The sequence below is a fragment of the Eschrichtius robustus genome, chromosome 20, assembly GCF_028021215.1.
Source record: "Eschrichtius robustus isolate mEscRob2 chromosome 20, mEscRob2.pri, whole genome shotgun sequence".
Taxonomy (NCBI): domain Eukaryota; kingdom Metazoa; phylum Chordata; class Mammalia; order Artiodactyla; family Eschrichtiidae; genus Eschrichtius; species Eschrichtius robustus.
The window spans coordinates 12,817,943-12,840,330 of record NC_090843.1 but is presented as its reverse complement, the minus strand read 5'-3'; the positions used below and the strand labels follow the sequence as shown (position 1 = coordinate 12,840,330).

Here is a 22,388-nt window from a genome sequence, read left to right as displayed (position 1 = left end):
CTGGGAGGGAACTCATTTCACCAACATGAAATCGAATCAAGATGTCTGTCTTGGGACTTCCCTGGCAGTCCAGTGGTTAAGACTCCATGCTTCAGACTTCCCTGGTGGCGCAGTGGTTAAGAATCCACCTGCCAATGCAGGGGACATGGGTTCGAGCCCTGCTCTGGGAAGTTTCCACATGCCGCGGAGCAACTAAGCCCGTGAGTCACAACTACTGAGCCTGCGCTCCAGAGCCCGCGAGCCACAACTACTGAGCTCGCGTGCCACAGCTACTGAAGCCCGCGCACCTAGAGCTGTGCTCTGCAACAAGAGAAGCCACCACAATGAGAAGCCCGCGCACCGCAACAGTAGCCCCTGCTTGCCACAACTAGAGAGAAAGCCCGTGCACAGCAACAAAGACCCAACGCAGACAAAATAACTAACTAACTAACTAACTAACTAACTAAATAAATAAAAAGACTCCATGCTTCCACTACAGGGGGCATGGGTTTGATCCCTGGTCGGGGAACTAAGATTCCGCATGCCACGCGGGGCAGCCAAATCAAAAAAAAAGATGTCTGTCTCCATGTTCAAACATAGGGACCCTTGCCAGTTAGTTGTGATTTGTCCCTAAAATAGAACAGCATTGTTTCCTTATAGGATGGCTATAATCTGTAATAACACAAATGACTGCAAAATAATTTCTTGTTTTAAAGATCCTCTTATCCTATGTATACTATGCCAGTGAAAACAGGCAAATATCTCAAACACTTTTCAGGCCCCACAATATGATGTTTTTGTAGAAAATTTATCCTCAATTTTATTCTACTTTGAATAGCGTTAAAAACAACTATATTTCTAGAGTTCGAGTCAGCTTGGTTGTACGGAGGAAGAAATTCTAAAAATTTATTCTAGGTCAGAGAAAACTGTCTATGATTTAAAATAGGCCATTGATAATTTAAAAAACAAGTAAGCCACAAGTTAATCAGTGCTGGTTAGTTTATATTAAACTAGAGAAAGTATCTGGATGATACTGAAGCAGCTGGGAAACAGTGAAATCTTATTTCTTCTATCATAAAACACAAAGGATTAGATGGGAAAATGAAAGAAAATCTTTGTGTATTGGTCATATATTCAGCTCAGTAATTCAAACTACTCATTCTGTGCAAGGATTCATAAATCCCTGACCTTAAGGAATCCATAATATAACAGAAGAAATAATATAATGCACACAGAAGCCAATCAGTTTGATTTTTTTAAGAATAAACTATATTCAAGACAGTCTCAATGAATGACAAAGTTCTTAAAGCAATTACCTCAATTACCACTGAGAAGTGGATGAGCTTAAGACAAACCATTCTGAAAAACTGCAACGTTTTAAAGCTGAATTGTTTTACATTTAAAAAACACCCCCCCCAAAAAAAACCCCAAATCTATTTTCCTGGGAATAGAATTAAAAGAAAAAAAAAATTTTTTTTTTAATATTTTCCTGGCTGCACCGTGCGGCATGTGGGATCTTAGTTCTCCGACCAAGGATCGAAGCTGCGCCCCTTGCATTGGAAGTGAAGAGTCTTAACCACTGGACCACCAGGGAAGTCCCAACAGAAAAAATTTTGAGCTGAGAAGTCTGCCTTGGTCCTGTGTGTGCCTCCTCGTATACAGAGAGAAATCCTCCTATTATTCCTGTAGCCCTAGAGTAGGAATGAACACAAACATCTTACCTGCATCAGACACATTCAGAGTTGTTTACCAATGTAAGTTGCTGCAAAATCTAAAGGAAAAGGAGAGGGAGAATTCAGTAATCCATCTTGTGAGTGTGTAGTTCTTTGCTTTGATTCCCTCCTGCATGAAGTCTATAGAAATGTGATTATTTCAAAGACTTGGGTCAACTGTCATTATTGTTACCAGACAACCTGGCAGGTCTGCAATTGTCCCAGTTCCTCGGGCTTCCAGGTAAGTTACCAGGAAATGGCATCTGATTTCCCCAGTTTTGGGATTGTTGGGCAGATCTCTTTTCTTGTTCAATGAGTCTAAGTAGGTTTTCTTTTCCCCCTGTATCAGTAAATTACTCACCTTCTTCAGACTTAATCCTCATGAATGAACCTCACTGCTAATTCCTCTCTTTCAGAATCAGGTATCTCCACAGGGCTGGTTAAGATCTTCTTGCCCACTAGACGTAAGGTTCTCTAGGGAAATTGAATGTTGTAAACAAAGCAGCAGGGCCTAACGGATACACATGTACTGAGCACCAACTGGACCCAGTGCCCTCCGGTGTGGCAAGGGCCGGGGGAGAGGGGCGTGGAAACCCCACAGAAGAGGGTGCGGAGTCCCTGGGAGGAGGGCTTGGAGACCCCGGGGGGGGGAAGGGCTTGGAGAGCCCCGGGAGGAGGACTTGGATACCCCCGGGAGGTGGGCTTGGAGACTCCGGGAGAGCACGCACGGCGGAGCGAGGACACACTTCAGACGAAGGCTTGGAGGCTCGTCGGGTTCCGCGGAAGGCAGGGGAGGAGGAGGGGGCAGGCAAGGGCGGGTGCGCCGCGGATGCGCACGGGTCCCCGTTCCGCCCCGCTCGGCGCTCGGCCTCCGATTGCTCAGGCCTGGCCACCAGACCGGAGGTCGACGGCGGAACGCGTCGCTCCGCGTCCCCGGCTGCGCTGGTCTCGCGCTACCTCTCGCGGCGCTCGTCCCGGGCTCGCGGCGGATCCCGCGTTCGACCCGGCTCCGCGGCGGCCTGGCCAATGGCACCTCAGAGGAGGGGCGCTCCCAAGGCGCCCGAGGGCAGCGGGGCAGCGGAGCGCCGGCGCCCGAGCAGGTACTGGGCAGCGCCGGGAGCGCGCGGACAGCAGCGTGGGCGGGGTCTGGTCGAGGGGGCGGGGCCTGGCCTGGAGGGGCGGGGGCGCGGTGTGGCGGGGCTGTGGGCGGGGCCCGGTCAGGAAAGGCTGGACCTAGTGTGGGCGGGGCCTTTCCCGGGACGGGCCTGCAGTGTGGGTGTGGCCTGGCCTCGAGGGGCGTGGTATGTGCTTGGGCGAATCGGGCTCTAGAGGGGTGTGGTCTGTCTGGAGGGCGTGGCCTGCAGAATCCCGCGAGGCCAGCGCCAGGAGGGTCGGGGCTGGGTGGGGGGCGGCCCAGGAGGGGGGCATCCCGTTGGGAATCTTCTCTGACCTCTCTCACCCATATGTACCAAGGGCTCCACGCCTGGCCTCCCGCACGGGGACGACGGCTCCGGGACCCCCATGTTTGGTCTCTGTGTACTTTCTTCAGGGCTGTGCACATGAGGGTTCCCCGTTGGGGGGCCCGATGAAAAAATGGTCTCATCACGTAGCCTTCGAGGGGATTCTGCCTAAAGCTTTAAGAGCCAGGGGTGTATTTTAATCATTCCAGGATAAATTACCTTGTCGTCGTGCTTGCCCCATGGGCCATGGACCTTGCTCCAAATCCCCTTCTGTTTTGGCAAGATTCTCGGGGTGCAGCTTGAGCGAGCTTACCCTGAACAGGGGTGCTTATTTTGAGGAGACCTCCAGGGGAGTGTTGCATCCGAATCTGGCCCGGGAGGCTGTTTTTTCCCCTCTTGTCTCTGTACCTTCCTCTCTGTCCCTTTCTGTGTCAGCAGCCGGGCTGTACCAGGCGAAGGTGTCACCCACAGCTTTGCACCTGCAGTTAGGGTTCCAGCCCCTGCTGCTGAGATGAGCGGGCAGTCGCCCTGCCCCATTCGGAATTGGGGAAGAGAAATGATGGGGCCACCGGAGTGAGGTGTCCACCCTGGTCTAATTAGAGGAGGCCAGGTGGGCTGGAGGCTAGACGGCAGTTCTAGGAGTGGGGGTGGGGGTCTTTGTGTTCTGGGCAACTATGCTCCCTGTTTAAAATGATCATGTATTCACCCAACCTAGTCTGACTGAGCTGTGCCCACCTTGGGATTTATTTAATCGGAATTTGTGTGTTACATATATAGCAATTTGAAGTGTGGAGAGACATATAAAAATAGAAGGCAGGCTCCCTGCTTTTAATCATATACTTGAAGACATGAGGTGCACCTCCTGAAAGGATGCCTGGATCTCTTTTCTCATTTCTGCCAGTGCTTCAAACCCTTCACATTTTTCTTAGATAACAGAGTGCACGGCTGCTCAGCTACACACACGTGAAAACACACGTGCATGTACACAGACACACATATGCATGGTTATATACCACCCAAACACACATGTGCACACACACACACACACATGCCTACAACTTCTGCACAGGCAGTGTGAATCCCACAGTTAACCTGGGTGGTACAGAAAGTGTCTTACTAGTGAATCATTTCTGTTGTACTTGTATTCTCTTTGTGGCTGGCTGGCTGGTGGTTTTAGTGAAGTGGGCTTGACTCATGCTTAACTTACTTCACATTGTGTGTGTGTGTGTGTGTGCGCACAGGCATGCACACATACGTGCACTGGGACCACATGCATGGGGTTGTGGCAGTCATTTTTGGATGCAGGCAACGTGATTGGAGCCACAGACTCTGCCAGGACCTCACAGACAGGTTCTCCATGGGCCTGGCCAGGCTGGGAGGAACACCAACAGGCAGTTTATCTTGTTGCCCTTGGGAACAAGTGAGCCCTGTCTGGTCATATGGGGTGAGGGGCACGTTCCCCACCACATCCTCCCATGCTGGCGAGTGCCTCTGGATTGATTGAGAGTAGCTCTGACAACGGCCAGCGTGGGAACAGTTTAAGTCTGTAACTAAGGGTGGGTGTGGTCTCTGGTCCTTATGGTCTCTGGTCATTGTGGTCTGCATTTTCAGCACATGCAGGTGCATTTGGGTGACCACAGCTGTCTTCTGTTCTCAGCACCAAGAGTGTCCGGGCTCTTCGGGATGTGTGGAAGAAGTGGCTGAGAGTTGCCGTCCTGGGGGCCTGCACCACGCTCATCGCGCTCCTGCTCTGGGGCAGTCTGGGGGGTGATGACAGCATCACGGAGGTCCTAGCTCATCGAAGTGAGGTCCTGCCAGGCAGGTTCATCGAGGTGCCCTGCTCCGAGGACTATGACAGTCACCAAAGGTTTGAAGGTACGTGATGCCGAGGTGATCCGGGAAAGAGCAGCGTGTTAACATGGAATTCAGTGTGTTCAAAATGCGTCTTTTTTTGCTACAATGAATTGATGGGAATCAGGTTGAAAGTAGTGTGGGGGTGGGGGTGGGCAGGTGACCTTCCTCCCCACCCCCGCCCGCTGCCCCCTTCCCCCGCCCCCAGTTGGTTAGCCCACACCTGGACCCGGAAGTGTGGGTGTTTCAGGCCCTGCCTGTGCAGGGGCAGGCCCACTGGTCACTGCCCAGGCCTCACTGCCCAGGCCATGGCCAGTGTTTCACTGAGGCCCCCCACACTGTGGGTGCCATCTGATGGAAGAGGCGGTTTGCCTGGAAGGATGTAACAGAATTGGGATGGTAGTGATGAGCAAGTGGAACCCAGAAAAGGCATTTTTTTTTTTTTTAATTTATTTATTTATTTTTGGCTGTGCTGGGTCTTCGGTTCGTGCGAGGGCTTTCTCTAGTTGCGGCAAGTGGGGGCCACTCTTCATCGCGGTGCGGGGACCGCTCTTCATCGCGGTGCGCGGGCCTTTCACTATCGCGGCCCCTCCCGTTGCGGGGCACAGGCTCCAGTCGCGCAGGCTCAGTAGTTGTGGCTCACGGGCCCAGCCGCTCCGTGGCATGTGGGATCTTCCCAGACCAGGGCTCGAACCCGTGTCCCCTGCATTAGCAGGCAGATTCTCAACCACTGCGCCACCAGGGAAGCCCGGCATTTTCTGTCTTAGGGTGTTGTTACTGCAGAAAATGTTGCAACAGGGAACGGAGATACCAGAGGCCCTTCCCCCATGTCGTGTGCCCCATCCCAGCACCTGCCTCCTCTGCTCGAGGGCAGCAGTTTTAAAAACCTAACCAGAGTGACTGGGTTTTAAAGACAAAATTCAGTTTATTTTTCTCTTCAGAGCAATGCTTTGGACTTGAACCAAGAAAATATTGCTAAATCCTTCCACCAAGGGGCGCCGTTGTGATGCACACAAGCGGGGTTTAGACGAAGGGAGGCAAAGACGCGCCCAGGGAATGGAGGCTGCCTTTCCCCTCAGGGGTCAGGAAAGTGGCTAGGTTCTGTTGTGGGCGTGCTCTCTCTGTCTTGGTCAGCTTTTTCACTCTAAAGTCCCAGCTTTTGAGAACGTATTTTTCCTACCCATTTAATAATTTATCAACATTAAAAACAGTTGGAATGAGGTGGAGGGGGAGTTAGTGTAGACGGGTATGGGTTTTCAGTTGGGAAGATGAGAAGGTTCTGGAGATGATGGTGGGGATGGTTGTACAACAATGTGATCGTAGTTAACGCCTCTGAACTGCACACTTTAAAATGGTTAAAATGGTAAATTTGGGGTTATATATATTTTACCAAAAAAAAAAAAAAAAAGGTGGAGTGTGCATTAAAGCCTCTGGACTCCCCCCTCCCTCGCCCCTCTCTCCTCCTGTAGCTGACAGGGGCTCCGCCTGCCCTGGACCTGTGTGTCTGGGTGGTGTGTGTGCGTGTTTGTGGCGTGTGCACTCGTGTATGTGCACTGACATCGTCAGCCACTCACAACTCACTTTCTCACCCAAATTATGCTTTTGATGCTCATTCACTTTGAGCATGTTGTGTCGCTGCTGGATTTTAAGATTTCAAGGTCGATGGGGTTTGGGTTCTCTCTAATTGCACTGTAGCTGGAGACTGTAACCTGTATGGTACAGACCTTGTGACGCTGAACCGACTTTCCTTTTGGGCTAATATGTCTTTGTTAACGTTGCACGTGTACCTGGAAAAATGTGTTTCTGAATGGCTGCTGCAGAGCTCTGCGTGCTTCCTAGTTCACGCTCATGTGTGCAGACTGTCTTCTTGAACTTCTGTCTCGCCGTCCACAGTTACTGGGAGCCGCGAGGCAGGGTCTCCACTGAGACTCTGGGTCTGGTGGCCACCTCGCCACCAGAGGTGTTTGAGGCAATGTCACTTGGTGCTTTTGTTGCCCCTGCATTTTCCTGGTGAAACTGTTCCTGTTATCAATCTTTTCCCTTCTCACAATTCTTTTGTGTTAAAGTGTATTTGTTGATATGATGTCGCTCCCCAAGCTGTCTTTCGGTTATCATTGTTTTTGCTTTTACCTTCAACCTTTATAAAAAGCATTTTTGTGTTTTAATAAAAACATGTATATTAATAGATTGTATTTAGCTCCGTGGAACTGAGGCACCCCTCCCCTAATGACCTCCACGTAGAAGTTTATTTTTCCCACATGATGAGACCCAGAGAAAGGCACCCCAGGCCAGCCTGGCTCCCTGTAAGCGCCCCAGGCCGAGCGCCCCAGCTCTCCCACTCAGCGTGTGGCTCACGTGGTCCCAGGACAATCGCTCCACCTCCAGGCACGTTCCAGGCAGGAAGAGGGAAAGGAGGATGAAAGCTAAAGGTCAGCCAGCCCAGTGTGTCCTGAGAGTGTCCCAAGGCTCCATCTCATCGGCCAGGACATATCCTAGGGCCCACCCAGTGCGAGGCAGCCAGCCTGCCCTTGGCGCCAGGATACCAGGGGCTTGCTAAGCTTGTCCATCTCTGGTGCTCTGCCTCATCCTGGCCCCATCTACCTGACCCTGGCCCTTTCCACCCTGACCCTGGCCTTGTCCACCCCAACCCAGTGGCAACCCTGGCCACTTTAACCCTGGTCCTGTCCACCCTGACCCTGGCCGTGTCCACCCGACCCTGGCCACTTTCAGCCCGACCCTGGCCCCATCCCCATCCAAGCTCCCCCATCCTCCTCCCTCTAAGCAGCTCAGCCCTAGGTGCAGAGGCAGGAGGAGGCAGGGTGGAGTGTGTGGTGAGCCCTTGGGGCAGCTTTGCCAGGCGCTGCAGAAAGATAGTGACTACAGTTGCAAGCACAGCTTTGGTCATCCAGAAGGCACTAGCCAACGGGTCTGGATCTGTGGTCAGTGATGGTTCTAGAATATCATGGATGCCGCCTCTGGGCTGTTTTCTCAAGTGTGGGCAGAGTGTCAGCTGCTTCAGGAGTGACCCGCCTGTGTGGGGCTGCCAGGACCACCCCCTCCCAGTGAGATGTGTGCACCGCAGGGGGTCTGCTTGTACTGGAAAGTCACGGTTGCTTCTCTGAAATTCACATCTGACCGAGTGGCCTATATTTTATTTGCCAAACCTGGCCCCCTAATCCCATGGAAGGCAAGGCCCCATCCCACAAAATTCCGTTGTCCCTGGGGAGGGCCGCCCACAGGTGAGTCCTTGACAGCAGCGGGCAGCTCTTTTGTCGGGGTTCAGTGGGGGTGGCGTCTCATCCTGGCTCGACTCTCTCCAGGCTGCTCCCCGAGGAAGTGTGGCCGGGGCGTCAGCGATGCCATCATCACCAGGGACGAAGCCCAGAGGATTCGCAGGTACACGTGTCTCTGAGCTTCTGTCCTGAATGAGCAGGAGAGTGGGGCTGTGGGTGAAGTATAGAGAATTACTACTAAAAGGATGATTTAAAGAAATTCATTAGAATTCCCTAAGAATTCCTCTTTGCACTTCCAAGGCAAAGAGGGGCTTTTCTGATTTCCAGGAGGAGAGGCTGTTGTCATCAGTGATGCAGTTGCTGACGGAACCTTCCAGAGGCCTGGGCCCTCTCCAGGGACAGCAGTTCTGGCCCAGTGGGGAGGCTGGGGGGATGCTCTCCCGTCAGCCATTGAGGGGCCCAGCAGGTGCCTGTGTAGAGACAGTGTGTTCACCCAGCAGCCCCAGGCGGTCACTAGACTATTTTCGTCTCCTCTCCAAAACTGGTTGGGATTAGCCCTTCTGCATCCTAGCCGTGACTCATGACAGGGCAGGAAGTCTTACTCAGAAGTAGTTGGCACTGGATTGTTCCTTATTGTCTTTTAAAAACAAGATCTTGAAGCTTTGATTTTCCAACAAGGAGTTCAGACACAAGCATGTGCCCAGCGGAGCAGCGTCTGGTCCGCATGCCGAGCTGCGTCATGAGGGGAAACGCTCCTCCTGTTTCTAGATAACATTGTAGAGGCTGGTTGGGTAGGGGGGGTCCCTGGTGTGAGGGATGAATCCAGCCCCCAGTCAGTTTCCCGGGCGGCCATGAAGCATCTGTCAAAGGCACCAGAAGCCCCTGCATCTTTGGTGACGTGGGTGGTCCTGTGAGCTCCAGCACAGGCCACCATGTGGCCTCTGCCTCCTGAGCTGGTGATTACAAAGGCTGCCCCCCAGCCTGTGATGACAGGAGAGGGACCTTCCAGTGCAGAGGAACCCATTCAACTCAGCACCAGGTCTCTGAGCTAAAGATGGAAACTAAGCCCACTTGTCCCCAAGCTATGTCATACGTGGTTAACGAGATGGTGACAAAATATTAACATTTACTCACTTAGCTTGAAAGTCAAGTCCTTTGGTCTAAACATGTGGTTTTGTCATAAACATTAAGCAGTCTGTTAACGTTGTGTTAGTCATGCTGATTGATATGTGTCTAGATGTATCATAGATGATGCTGTTAACTGAATCCTGATTTAAGACGGTCTTCCCCACAGCATAGCCGAGAAGGGGCTGTCCCTGGGAGGATCTGACGGAGGGGTGAGTCGTGTGCCGTTCCTGCTTCGGTTTTCTTTTTAACCCTTTAACTTTGCTCTCCCTCCGAGGGGAAGGCGAGGGCGCCGGGTGTGCAGGCCCTGCTCCTGGGAATGAAGTGCCCCCTCCCTTCACAGGAGGGCTGCCTCGGATCACATCTTTGTGTCAGACACCCTGGCTGGGGGCAGTGGGGGGAAGTCGTAGGCAGGGAGTGAACAGAGCGGGTGACGAGCAGGGGCCCTTTGAGGAGGGTGACGGCCCTGGGAAAGGGAGAGCCAGCATGCGCAGGAGGAGCTGGCGGGAAACAGTGAGGACCATGGAAGGCAGAGGAGGCTCCCACAGATGCTGCGTGGGACTGTCATCCACCAGGTGAGACTGCAGGGGGTCTAACGGTGGCCCCTGAAAGATGCATCCACCCAGAACTGTAAATGGGACCTTATCTGGGAAAAGGGTCTTTGCAGATGTCATTAAGTTACGGGTCTCAAGATGAGATCTTCCTGGATTATCAGGATGGACCCTAAACCCAATGACAAGAGTCCTTGTAAGAGGAAGGCAGAGGGAGATTTGAGATTGAAGAGGAGGCCGTGTGAAGGTGGAGGCAGAGGTGGAGTGATGTGGCACAAACCAAGGGACCCCTGGGACCACCAGAAGTCCAAAGATTCAAGGAAGGATCCTCCCCTGGCGCCTTTGGAAGGAGTGGGGCCCTGTCGACACCTTGATCTCGGCCTTCTGGCCTCCAGAGCTGGAGAGGATGAATTCCTGCTGTTTTAAGCCTACTGTTTACAGCAACCATGGGGAGCTCGGACAGGCCAATGCAGCTCTGCATCTCATCCACTTCCTGGGCAGGCTCAGGAGTCCACCCCTGCGAGCATCTTACGTTGGCCGGAGTTCTCGTGTGGTCCCAAATGGGGATCTCCTCGCCTGGCATGTGGGCCCGTAGGAAGATCCACTCTCCTCTGCATAGTTTGGTGATTATGTCCATGAGTCTTTTACTCTGCAGACTCTTTCCTCTTGAGTTCTGAAAATTAAGCTTCTCCTTTTATTTTGGTTCAGTTCAGGGGGAATATTTATTAAAAACCTATTCGTGCGTGGACTCATCTTTTACTCTCTGCTCAGCATTTACTCGGGAAGTTGTCTTGCAATGAATCATCCAGGTTTGATACCTTTAAGTGCAGTTAACATTTTTAAAGCCCAAATTGTGTTCAAACAAACCCCTGGGCTGATCGCTGCATCCATGAGAAAAGACACCCAGACAGGGTAGAGGTGGTCCGTGCTGGCACCCACTCCCCTCTCAAGACATGGGGAAGGCCCCCCAGAGGCAGGGTGGGCAGGGGTGGAAAACACTGGCTGTTCATTAAAGAGTTATGACCCAGCGATTCCACTCCTGGGCATTTACCCAGGAGAACAAGAGCATCTCCCACGATGAAATGCTGTCCCAGTGTCACAGCCACTTCATTTACAACAGCCCTAAGCTGGGAACAGCCCACGTGTCCGTCTCCAGGTGAATGGACCAACAAGTGACTCCTACCCAAACGATGGGTGCCCCTTGGCCATGAGACAGTGGGCAGCAGGTACCTGCACCGACGTGAGGGAGTCACAGGGAGGCAATGCTGAGTGAAAGGAGCCAGGCCAAGAGCGAGTGCACCTGCGTGACTCCAGGACCTCAGGTTCTAGAAAGTAACCAACTGCTGTGGCAGAAAGCACCTGGGGAGGGGCAGGAAGGAGGGGTTGCAAAGGGTGCAAGGAAATTTGGGGTGATGGATGTGTTTACTATCCTGGTAGTGATGGTGGTTTCGCTGATGCATGCCAGCATCAAAACTTACCAAACTGAACACTTTAAACAGGAGCAGGTCGTTGTGTGTTGGTTATACCACAGCAAAGCCGGGGGAAGGGCTTGTTCTTAGACCCATGGAGGAGCTGTATCTGTGTACCGTTTTCAGAATTTTAGACCAGAGAGTCTTCATTCTTAGGGCAGGAGAGAAATATCCACCGTCACACACCTTTGTCCAAATGTCTTGAAACCCAGCCCGTGTGCGTCGTCGCCCTGACCCGGGTGTACAAAGATGGGTCTCGGGAACACGTGTTTAACGTCGGTGGCTTTTAGAGCTCGGTCGCCTGCCAGGCAGCCCTCACGCCGCCCTGCCAACGTCTTTTCCAGGCGTCTATCCTGGACCTGCACTCGGGGGCCTTGTCTGTCGGGAAGCACTTTGTGAACCTGTACAGGTGAGAACCCCGGGGTCGGGGTCGGGGGGCGTGTCTCTGCTCGTTTCTTAGCTGGAGACACCTGAGTGAGGCTTGCGTGTATGGATCAGAGCGGCTTCAAGTCTTGGGTAAATTGCGACGTTTGCCGTCGGGCCAAGGCCAGATGAGAACTGGAAGGTGCAGCTCTTCCGAGGGGCGGAATCCTTGCCAGTAGCTTCAGGGAACAGCTTAGTGAGGAATGGACCAAGGGGTGGGGTTGGAGGGAGAGGTGGGAGAGGTGAGTGGCAGGCCAGGCTCCTGAGAGCTGCCTCCTGAGAGGCTTTGCTCCTCCCCGAGGGCCAGGAGAAGCAAGAGATTCCCCCAACCTTGATAAATGTCACCCCACCTGCCAGGTACCTCCCTCCCACCCTCCTCCCTTTTATCACACAGTTATCATTGTAGAAGGAGCAGCTCCACGATAATAAGGACCAGCTGGTTTTCAGGGACTTGCTGGTTAACTGGAGGAAAGGCTGAATTTAAAGGAAGTAAGGAAACATTAATAAAACATCACGTTTGTTGATACTCCTTATTTTTTCACAGATACTTTGGGGATAAAATACAAACTATCTTCTCAGAAGAGGACTTCCAGTTGTACCGGTGAGGGAAGGAATGCCCGGGTCAGGAGGGGGGAAGGTGGCAGCGGGGCTGGGAGTGCTGGGGTCAGTCCTGCAGAGAACTGGCCCTCAGGTTCCTGGGTGTGCACGTGATACCCTGTCCCACGTGTGCGGACCTGTGTGTGCATCTGTTCACCTTTCGCCTTTGCCAGCCCTTGTCTTTCTGTAGTGTTACCGAACCCAGGTCCGGCTGCTCGCTGCTCGAAAGCCAATTCTTGAGAGACAAATGTTGGTGGGAAAGGAAAGGTTGCTTTATTTCAGAGGCCAGCAACCGGGGGAGAGGGTGGACACCTGTCCGAGAACCAACTCCTGATTGCTGCTCAGGGGACAGGGGCTTTTAAAGGGGAGTTTCAGGGTTGCATAGGCGGGAGCAGAACAGCACAGTCAGTTCTGACAGTCATCTTGAAACCAGTAATGTGGTGGTCTGATCAGTGTCACCTTGGTGGTTTTAAGTACAGTTAATCTTTAGTTCCAGGGTTTGTTCCCATTTCTTTGAGGCCAGTTCTCGGAATTGTGTGAAGTGGAGCAGCTTATGTCATGGCTTCAGTTTGGTCATCATGTAGTCATCCTCCTCTGCCCGGTGGGGGCTTCAGTATCTGCAAAACAGCTCACAGGACACGGCTTAGAATATTACCTATAGCCCTTAAGGAGGAACTAAAGGTCCTTGACTATGCTTAATGACTAAACTTATTATTTGGTCTCGTTTGACTATTTTCCTTTGTTTCTGCATTTTCTCACTTCTCTGATTAAACTTATTCTTTGGCTAAAGTGTTTCCACAGACAAAAGGCAGGCTGAGAACGTGGGGGTTGGGGGCAAGGACTGGAGGGTCCTGCTCCGTTTCAGTGTCACACGGTGCGGGCCCTATGGGCCCGGGGAGAATTCTTTCCTGTGTGGCTGACACCTGTGTCCTCTCGGCAGGGACCTGCGGCAGAAGGTCCAGCTGGCAATCGCCCAGGCATTTGGCATCAGCGCGTCCTTGCTGCACCTGACGAAGCCCACCTTCTTCTCCCGCATCAACAGCACGGCGGCCCGCACGGCTCATGACGAGTACTGGCACGCGCACGTGGACAAGGTGAGCGAACCTGGGGCTTGTCCACCACGGCCCAAGCTGGGTGCTGTCTGTTCACGTGGTCAGGGTTTTAGAAGTTTCCTCTCTCACTGATGCGGTCGAGGAGATAAGATTTGTTTCTCGTGTGATGAGGTGAGAGAAGGCTGTGAAAAGCACGTTACAGAACAGTGAGGGCCTGATGGGGACCATCCTTTGCTACTTGTTCCCAGACGAAGAGCTGTCTCCACCTGAGCTGTGAGCTTCGTCGGATGTCACCTGACCCGGCCTTGATTGACCTGGCCTTTCTGTCGTGTGGTCTCCCCTCAGGCCTGCGTCCCGCACCCTGCCCAGGAGGCCCCCTTCTCCCCACTTTTCACCTTTTCTTGGGAAGATCTCTCGATCACTCCAGATTCTGCAGCTTCCCCTTCCTTGATCTCTTGTTGTTCCCTAGACACAGTGGCACCTAATCAATCAGTGGTCCTGATCAGCCACAACTGAAGCCCTGTCCCGCCTGCACTGCAGCCACTGCCCTGCCCCACTGAGCCAGCACACGCAGCGTGGCGCCAGGGGACAGTTGGCCGTGGAAACGTCTGAGGGCTGTTGGCGGTCACCCCAGCCGCGGGTGTGCTCAGGTGACCCAGATAATCTCTGTGTCGCTTGACCCTGGAACAAAGGAAGCGAAGTGAAAAATAAGCAGAGGGTTTGGGCAGAAGCTCGCAGATTGGGCTTCTGCCTGAAATTCAGTCAGACATTCATGTGTTTATAATAATCTCGACTGAGCTCGATGGAGGAGGGGAGCACTTAAATGTGGTTAGTGAGATTGAGGAACCCAGTATTTAATTAAATTAACTTAAATTGAAGTAGCTTTATGTGGCCAGTGGCTTGTCTGAGCCAGTGCAGCTCGCAGGGCTCGATGGAGCTCGGGTTGGAAGTGTGGGCTTCACCCTAAGGAGGCGTACAGGGTGTGCTTGTTCTCTTCCCGTGGGCTTAAGGTTGATCAGTGGGTTCGGACTGATGCATCCACGATCAGGCTTCCTGTCCGCCCTCACTTCATGGCTCTAGCAGCCATTGACCCATTGATAACCATTGCCCAGGTGCATTATTTCATTAGGGGACCAGGACCGAGACCTTCAACATAAGATCATCGTAGATATTGCAGAGGGAAAAACAGGGTTTTATGGGGTTGAGGGCAAAGACGACGTGTGTGGAGGACAGACAGGTTCACACAGCAAGGAGCCTCACGCGTGGGACGGTGTCCGGAGAATTTCCCCGCAACGAAGGAAGAGCAGCCCTCCATGTACTGGGAAGTGTGGGTTGAGGAAAGACGACACTGAATGTACCCTGGTTCGGTGATCCAACTTCAGAGGAAGAAAGATAAGGAAGAAATTCTTCAGGCAGAGAAAACGAGTCAACAGTGACAAGTGGGGTAGCCTCAGACATCTCAGAGCCAGGAGGCCTCGGGACCGGGTCTACAGGACCAGGGTGGCTATCACAGCCAAGGGGTCACTCACACGTGGACACAGCAAAAAGACATCCTCGCACGAGGGGACTCCATGCATCTGCTCCTTGCCTTGAAGCTCTCCAGCCTCTAGCTCAGGACAGCTCAGGCCCTGCCAGCCTCTGCCATCCCTGTCACCTGCCATAACCTGCCTCCTTCCCAGGTCACTGTGTTCATGTGGGTTTGAGGTGGTTCCTTTGCAGAATCTGAGCTGGGTGGGTAGGAGAGGGTCAGGCTCCTGGACGCCCCCCGCCCCCGGGTCTCTTTTATGTTTTATGCAGGTAGTGGACATGAGGTTCACTGCTGAAGCGATTCAGAATCACTGCCCTGGGCTGTTCTCAGGTTTAGGTCACTTTGATGTTTGTTTGGTGCCCTGATGCTGGATAAGGGGCCCCTAAATGGGGTCTTGGTGGGGGAGGTGGAGGGAGCTCAGGTCTGTGTAGAAAGTCCAGTCCCACAGATGGCGTGGTACTGAGTTCATGAGAAGGTGACGGGGACTCAGTCACCTTGGCAGGCTTGCTGCCTCTCCCTCCTGGTCAGCCTACCCTCTCTCAGGAGATGACCACTGTCATGGTGATGGTGGTCTAGCTGCTTGCAGGGGGAGTGGGGCTTTTGGACTTTTTGAGCCTTGATCAAATGTGTTATGGATATTGACCTGGGGCTTCTGTGTACTGCTCCCATGGTGCCTACAGGTGTCAGTAAAATCATTTAAGAATCCATCCTTAAACACAGCAGCTCAGATAACAGGAGCCTGGGGCTGTGCGATAGGGATAGGGCACTGGTAGGATGACTTTGGGTTGCTGTCCTTGGACTCTTTCATTCTTCTTTATCTCTTACCCCAGTCTTGCTAATTGAATGATTCCTCAGGCTGGGAACTGTTATCATGTGATTAAAATTCCTTGTACATGCAAGTCACTATCTTTGCGTGGAATAGCCTATCTCACTGATTCCCTCTATTAAGTAGATGCTAATTTGTGTGAGTTCTTATGTCCTTGGAAACAACACCTGCTTCGCACATTACAGACAACAAACTCCTCTATCTCACATTGAAATCAAGTTCTTCATATGGCACCCCTTACCTATAATAAGTCCTGAAGATCCACAGATGGGACAACTATCTGGCCATCTTCCCTCCCGGACTTCAAGGGATCCTTGGGAAACAAATGATAGTGCCTCCTGTTTACATTATACCCAGGCCCAGAGGGTCCACGCTCCTATGAGCCCAGAGCACAGATTTCACCCTCCATCCCCTGCTTTCCACCGCCCACGCCGTCTTCCAAAAGAATGTCCACGCAAAGAGGGCCAGACAGGAAAAGACAGACAGCGTAGCGTGGGCACTGGGTGGTGGTGGTGGGGAGTTAGTGTTTAACGGGAACAGAGTTTCAGTTTGGGAGGACGAAGAGTTCTGGCGATGGTCGGCGGGGGTGGGTGCACAACACTGTGAATGTGCTTAGTGCCCCTGAGCTGTGCATTCAACGATGGGTAAAGTGGTAAATTGTATGGTTTGTGTATTTCACCACAATTTAAAAGAAAGCCTGGAGTGCCCACATCTGGAGAAAGAGCAGAAGCACCACCTTTGCTCCCTGTGCTGACGCGGGAGGGTCCTGTGGGTGGGTGGGTGGGTGGCGTGGCGGCCCTGGGGGTCACGCGTGTGGGCTTCTTGGCGTGGGCTGCGCCTCTGACTGCGCGGGGAGCCAGGCAGGACCGCACGCCTGTGCTCAGCAGAGGGTTTTCTGTAGTCGGGAGGCGGCGCGAGGCCTGGGTCTGTCCCTTCCTGAGGAGCGAGTCCTCCCGCAAGCAGACGGTGACACGCCCTCACGCTCTGCCCGCAGGTGACCTACGGCTCCTTCGACTACACATCGCTGCTGTACCTCTCCGACTACCTGGATGACTTCGGTGGTGGGCGGTTTGTGTTCATGGAGGAGGGGGCCAACAAGACGGTGGAGCCGAGAGCAGGTAGGACTCACGGGCGGGCCTTTCCCGGGATGCTGTGTTTACGGTGTGTCCAGTGTGTCCATGGAGCACGTTTGTCAGAGGAGGAGGCGGGCGTGGCCACGGTCACTGCTGTCACTGCGGAGTGAGTTCCCAGAGCCAGCCCCCGCTCCATCCCCTGTAGTGACTCGAAGCTTGAGACGAGGCAGTGATCCTGACCTAATGTCGGTAAACCGCTCGAAGCACAGGGACCTGCCTCCCCGACCTGGTGGTCCCAGAGCTCCCGCTGCCCCCCGCCCAGCTCGGACACTCAGTGCTGCTCAGTGAGCATGCGTGGAGCGAGGAATCGTCCCCTCTCCTCCCCAGGTTTTTGGGGGGGGGGAGGGGCGGGGGTCCCCCAGGGGCTTCCTGAGGGGCAGCCCAGGCCCCGGCCCAGCCCCAGATGAGACTCAGAGACAGAGCCAGGCCATTTGGCTCTGGCCTGGGCGCCTCAACTGTGCCAGCACCATTCACCTGCTGCCGTGGCTCACCCGACCCCACGGCGTCACCCTGCTTACTGGGTGTGTAGCTGTGTCCGCTTCCGCCTGGCAGCAGGCAGCTCAAACCAACAAGGCTGTCCACCTGTGTTGGTTTAGAACGTTCCCGTTAGCCATGAGGCAGTCCTGCAAGCCACTGAGTCCAAATGCTCCTTTCAGTAGCCCTGAATCCACGCAGAGGTGGCTTGGACATCAGAAGGTGTAGAAAGGAAGTTAAGCAGCTCAGGGCTGGCTCTCTTCCCTCAGGGGGTGAGTGCTGGAGGGGGGCAGACCCAGGCGCAGGTCAGCAGGCAGGAGGGGCTCAGAACGCCCTGCAGCTCCAAGGATTTAATGGGCCAAGAGCCAGAGAAGCTGCTGGTGCTAAGGCAGCTGGTGCTAAGGGTCACATGTCACGTGCTTCTGGGAGGTGTCCAGGGATGCTTGTGGACTAAGAGGAGAAATACAGGTGGGTTCCAGAAACTGAGATGACTTTGTATTTTTGGTTACTAAGTTGCCGAGCTAAATCCCACTTTAAAGAAGTGGGTGATAATCTAACAGTTGTTTACTGAAGAAAATAAAAAGCCAGAAAGCACCGTTCATGAATGCTGAAAAGTTTCACGTTTCTGGGGTTGGGTGGGCCGTCGCCTCCGTGTGAACGTTACGCCTTGTAGGGTGAGTTACCAGCGCCGGCCTGCTGGTCACTGTGCGGGTGGTGATTTCATCCCAAAGTTTCCTCCTGGTTCTGATGACTGGCCACCTGCCCTCGGGTTCTTCCTGGCGTTTGTGTCGTGCCCGTCATTGTCTTGATCACTCTGGACTTGGGAGCTGTCAGAATAGGTGTGGGGCTTAACTACTGGTGCATTAAAAAGGAAAGAAGGTCTGAGGCAAGATTGTGAGCCCGTGTGGGCCTTTCCTCAACAAGCTATCACGTTGACGTTGGGTTGGGTCAGCGGATTCCCGTTCCAGGTCGACAGGACGAGAGTCACCAACTCTGTCCCATCCGCACAGACGTCACAGGGAGCCTGGCGTTTGGCAGGGAGCGTGATGCAGCTGCTCCGACAGGCTGTGCCAAAGGGGTTAGAGTTCATTGTCCCGAGAAGAGTTCATTCTCTCTTATGGAAATTAACAGGAAAGTAGGCTGAGTGTTTTCAGTTTTCCCACTTACTCACTTTCCAGAGCCCTCCGTCCCCTCCTGTGCATCCAGGTTTCCAACAGGTACATTCCCCTTCCGCCTCAGCATTTCTCAGAGTGCAGGTCTGCTGGTGATGGTTTTTCTGAAAATGTCCTTATTTCACCTTTTTTTCTAAAGGATATTTTCACTGGATGTGAAATTCTGGCTTGGTGGGGTTTTTTTCCCTTTTCTTTAAAAGCATCGTCCCTTTCCTCTGGCCCTCCTGTTGCTGTCACCGCTGTCACTGCCCCATAGTAGCTGCCTCTTTGCTCTGCCACCTCCAGGATGTTGTCTAATCTCTGGTTTCATCAGTTTGACTATGATGTGCCTCAGTGTGGAGTTGTTTGTACTTATCCCACTTGGAGTATTTATCCTGCTAAGCTTATTGGATTAAAAGTCAAAGTTTTCATCACATTAGGGAAAGTGTTGGTCATTATTTCTTCAAATCACCTTTTCCTGCCCCAGTATGAACCTCTCCTCTCTCCGAGGCTCCAACATGAATGGTGGACGGTTTCCTATTGTCCCACAGGCCACGAGGAGCTTCACTTTTCCTCAGTCCTTTTCTTCTCTGTTCTTTGGTGCCTCTGTTTGCAGAGTGTGCAGGAATGCTGGGGTGGGGGAATGCCCAGAGACCCCCACTCTTGCTGCAAGTCAGCGACATTTGATAACTGTGTCTGGAGCGGGGTGGCGGCAGGGGGGTGCACAGATGGCGTGGATGGGCAGACGGGCCTGGCTACGTGTCCGAGGTCTCAGGTGTGACTGAAAGTGGAAAAACTGAGGACAAAACGTCCTTTAGCAACGTGAGCCTCAGAAAGTGGCGTGACTCCAGATTGCTCTGGGAAAGAGTGTTTCCTTCAGGTCAGGGGCGGCCTGGCTGGTCCAGAGGAGGGTCTGAGTTCCTGGTGTCCCCAGGCCCCCATGCAGAGGTTTCCGTGTGTGACACGATTTCTTTTGCTCCCTTGTTTCCGGGCAGAGCACGGTCCTCTGTTTACAACCAGAAAGCAGCAGACTCTGGGGTAGACTTTTCTCCTCTCTCAAAGATTTAGCAGTCGAGTTCCTGGCAGTGACCTTTTGAAGAGAAATGAAGTTGTCGTGGGACATTTGGTGCAGGGCCGTGTGGCGGCGACGCGGCACCTACAGGATCCCGGGGCTCCTCCCCCACGATTCTGTAACGGTCAACTCGTTTGTCCTAAAAAATCTACGGTGGTGTGTATGAGGCCAGTTAAATACGGAAGCACATAAACACGGGGTTCTCTGAATACAGATGGGTGGAGGGCCCCCACTCCAGGACGCTCGGAAGCCACCTCCCGAGTCCTGTCTTCAGCTGCCCTGGAGGGAGCTACAGGTGCTGGGTGTTTGTCTCGACGTGTCTTTCCTGATCCTTTGCTAAAACATTGTCATCACTTCCAGGGTTTGGTTTTGTTCCATGTGTGATTAGAAATAAGATCATAAGGTGGGCCCGAGGAGGTCACATGGCTTGTAGAAGCCCCTGGGGGTGGCAGCAGGGCCTCACCCCAAGTCCAGGTTGCCCCACAAAGAGCCTGCGGAGGCTGGGCCGGGTGCTGGGGTGCCCTTCGTCCTGTGTGAGGGCTCTCCTGCTGGTTTGTCTCCAACCCCCGCCTTCCTGCATCAGCTGTTTCTCCAGCCTGCCGGGTTGGTTGTGTTGCTGCATTGGCCTGAACACAGGTCCTCTGAGGCCCGGCCACGCATGTGGCCTTGAGGTCATGCTCTGCTCTCCTCTCTCCCAGGTCGGGTGTCCTTCTTCACCTCGGGGTCCGAGAACCTGCACCGGGTGGAGAAGGTTCACTGGGGCACCCGTTACGCCATCACCATCGCCTTCACCTGCGACCCCGACCATGGCATCGCGGACCCAACGTTCACGTAGCCCTGGGAGGCCTGTCCAGCAGCCCTGCAGGGAAGCAGTCACGCTGGACACACACCCCTTCCCTCTCGCTCAGCCCATTTCCACTGAACAAGGTGCCTTACGAATCATCCTGAATTTTGATTTGCTAACATTTGATCATTTTTCAACTGTGAGTAAATGGAGGGAACCAGTTTCCCCTCACAAGCATCAGCGTTGGCTTTGCTATGCTGACGTGGGGCCCGGGAGCTGGCAGGGCCACCCTGCCCTCCTTTTCTCAGGAAGGGATCCCGTGCCCGGGGTGGAATCCCCGTTTGTCAGCAGACAGAGGGTCGTTACCCGGCCACTGGAAGCCGACTTAAGTGTGGATGAAGCTGAGTGGGGCCACCAGCCTCCACTCGGGGAAGCAGAATCAGCATTATGGCACCTTGGAGAAGGTTCTGGGGGCAGGCGGCTCTGGGAACAACAGCCGGAGGGCTGGGAGGGCTGATACTGCTGGATTCTGGGTGGAGGCGAACATCTGATGTTCTGGCAGCTCTGGGCAGAGCCCCTAACACTGCTGGCCACTGAGAGTCACCCTGGCACCATGTTCATGCCAGGCTGGGCTCTGCCCCATCACCGGCCAGGGTCCCTGACACGAGGTCCGAGTGTGTTCCCAGCGTGGCCGTCCGCAGCTCGCCTGGGGCCTTCTGCCCAGCTGAGGGTCTGTCTGCTCAGGTTCAGGTCTTAGCAACTCTCTTCTCGTCCTGGAGCTGTCCATGCCTTTTACATAAAAGTAACAGTCAGGGGAGCCAGGAATAGTAAATAAACTGGCCATGGGGGAAGCCTGGGTAGCACGGCCCCAGGATAAGGGCGGCACGTCCATCAGTTGGCTTCTGCCAGGGTCGGACAAGGTCCCAGGGCCGCCCCACAAAGCAACTGGCCTGGGGTTTGGGCACCTTCTGGGAGAACAGCCGATCACCCCCTGTGAGTGCAAAGGGATCCCCAGAAATGGCTATGGGAGCAGGACTCTCCCGGCGAGCCTGACCCAGGAGGAGCCTCAACACTTTCCCCTTCGCCCACCCAGCATGGACATGTGGACACGGCCAGCGCAGCCCCACGCGTTCCCCACACTCTGCAGTCACAGGGCTGCTTGGGCTCATACAGAAAGGGGCAGCATTCCTGGACCCTGGGATAAGCCATTTGCGTGGCACCTGAGGAGGCTCCATGAGGGTCTGGAAGCCAGGACCCCTGGGTCCGCCCCTCGGTTTGCCGGGTGTCCCTCCTGCACCGTGGTGATGACATGCGTGTCTCAGGGCTGTAGGGGCTGAGCTTCCATGTGCAGACAGTGGCTTGGGATCTGCCCCCTTCTGGGTCATGGTTGCAGTTTCCAGAAAGTCGGGGCCGCCACCCACATGATGGCCTGGATTGTGGTTCCTGTTTTTAAAGGACTTTGGGCAGATCTGGGAAGGATGAAGGCCACGCTCTGGGTGGTGGGCAGGGCTGACCTTAGGGTTGGCGATGCTTTGGGGACAGTGCCTCTAGGTTGGACCAGCTGGCCTCAGTCCTGTGCAGGAAAATATACCCCCTCCCATCCAGGTTGTCCTCTGGCTTCTCCTGTCTTGGCTTTTCAAAGGTTTGTTGCTCTGGTCTCAGGCTGAGATGCAAATTCTGACAGGAAAGCCCCGTGCAGGCCTCACTTTGTTCTGTAACCTTCATGTTATCTGTATGACGCCTTACCCTCGGTGTGAGGATGGGCAGACATTCTCGGGCATTCCACAGCCCACGTGGCCACTCACTACATCTAAGGAGGGGCGGGTCTGATGGTTTAGTTGTGGTTGAAGTGCTTTGGAAATAAGTAAGGTATTGGTTTTAATTGACATTCTTTGCTACTTATCCTGTTCATAATCATCACAGAGGTACTTGGACAAAGAAATAAAGATATTTGGGCAAAAGCAAGAA

General features: G+C 53.7%; 2 protein-coding genes across 6 annotated transcripts in view; one reads left to right on the top strand and one right to left on the bottom strand.

Annotated features, from left to right (window-relative positions):
- The window catches only part of HEXD (hexosaminidase D), an 18,152-nt gene extending 15,347 nt beyond the window's left edge, over positions 1–2,805 (bottom strand). For all 5 annotated transcript variants that reach the window (XR_011071830.1, XR_011071831.1, XM_068529957.1 and 2 more), the window contains exons 1-2: positions 2,053–2,805; positions 1,701–1,750 (exon numbers count right to left, since the gene is read on the bottom strand). Coding sequence is in view for 3 of the 5 variants with exons in the window: in XM_068529957.1 (XP_068386058.1) it covers positions 1,701–1,715 (15 nt within the window). In the remaining 2 variants the exon portion in view is untranslated. The remainder of the gene's footprint in view (positions 1–1,700; positions 1,751–2,052) is intronic.
- Positions 2,584–22,388, top strand: OGFOD3 (2-oxoglutarate and iron dependent oxygenase domain containing 3). Its single transcript, XM_068529960.1, has 9 exons — positions 2,584–2,791; positions 4,809–5,026; positions 8,323–8,398; positions 9,530–9,572; positions 11,725–11,789; positions 12,348–12,404; positions 13,341–13,494; positions 16,801–16,924; positions 20,335–22,388. Exons 1-9 carry the CDS (start codon positions 2,718–2,720, stop codon positions 20,469–20,471), a joined length of 948 nt encoding a protein of 315 aa, XP_068386061.1. The 5' UTR covers positions 2,584–2,717; the 3' UTR covers positions 20,472–22,388.

What these genes read in the sequence shown, in the direction of transcription:
- OGFOD3 (XM_068529960.1), top strand. Translation starts at nt 2,718, where the DNA reads ATGGCACCTCAGAGGAGGGGCGCTCCCAAGGCGCCCGAGGGCAGCGGG. An exon ending in CAGTCACCAAAGGTTTGAAG is followed by an intron (nt 5,027 to 8,322) that starts GTACGTGATGCC and finishes GACTCTCTCCAG; the next exon opens with GCTGCTCCCCGAGGAAGTGT. An exon ending in GAAGCCCAGAGGATTCGCAG is followed by an intron (nt 8,399 to 9,529) that starts GTACACGTGTCT and finishes TCTTCCCCACAG; the next exon opens with CATAGCCGAGAAGGGGCTGT.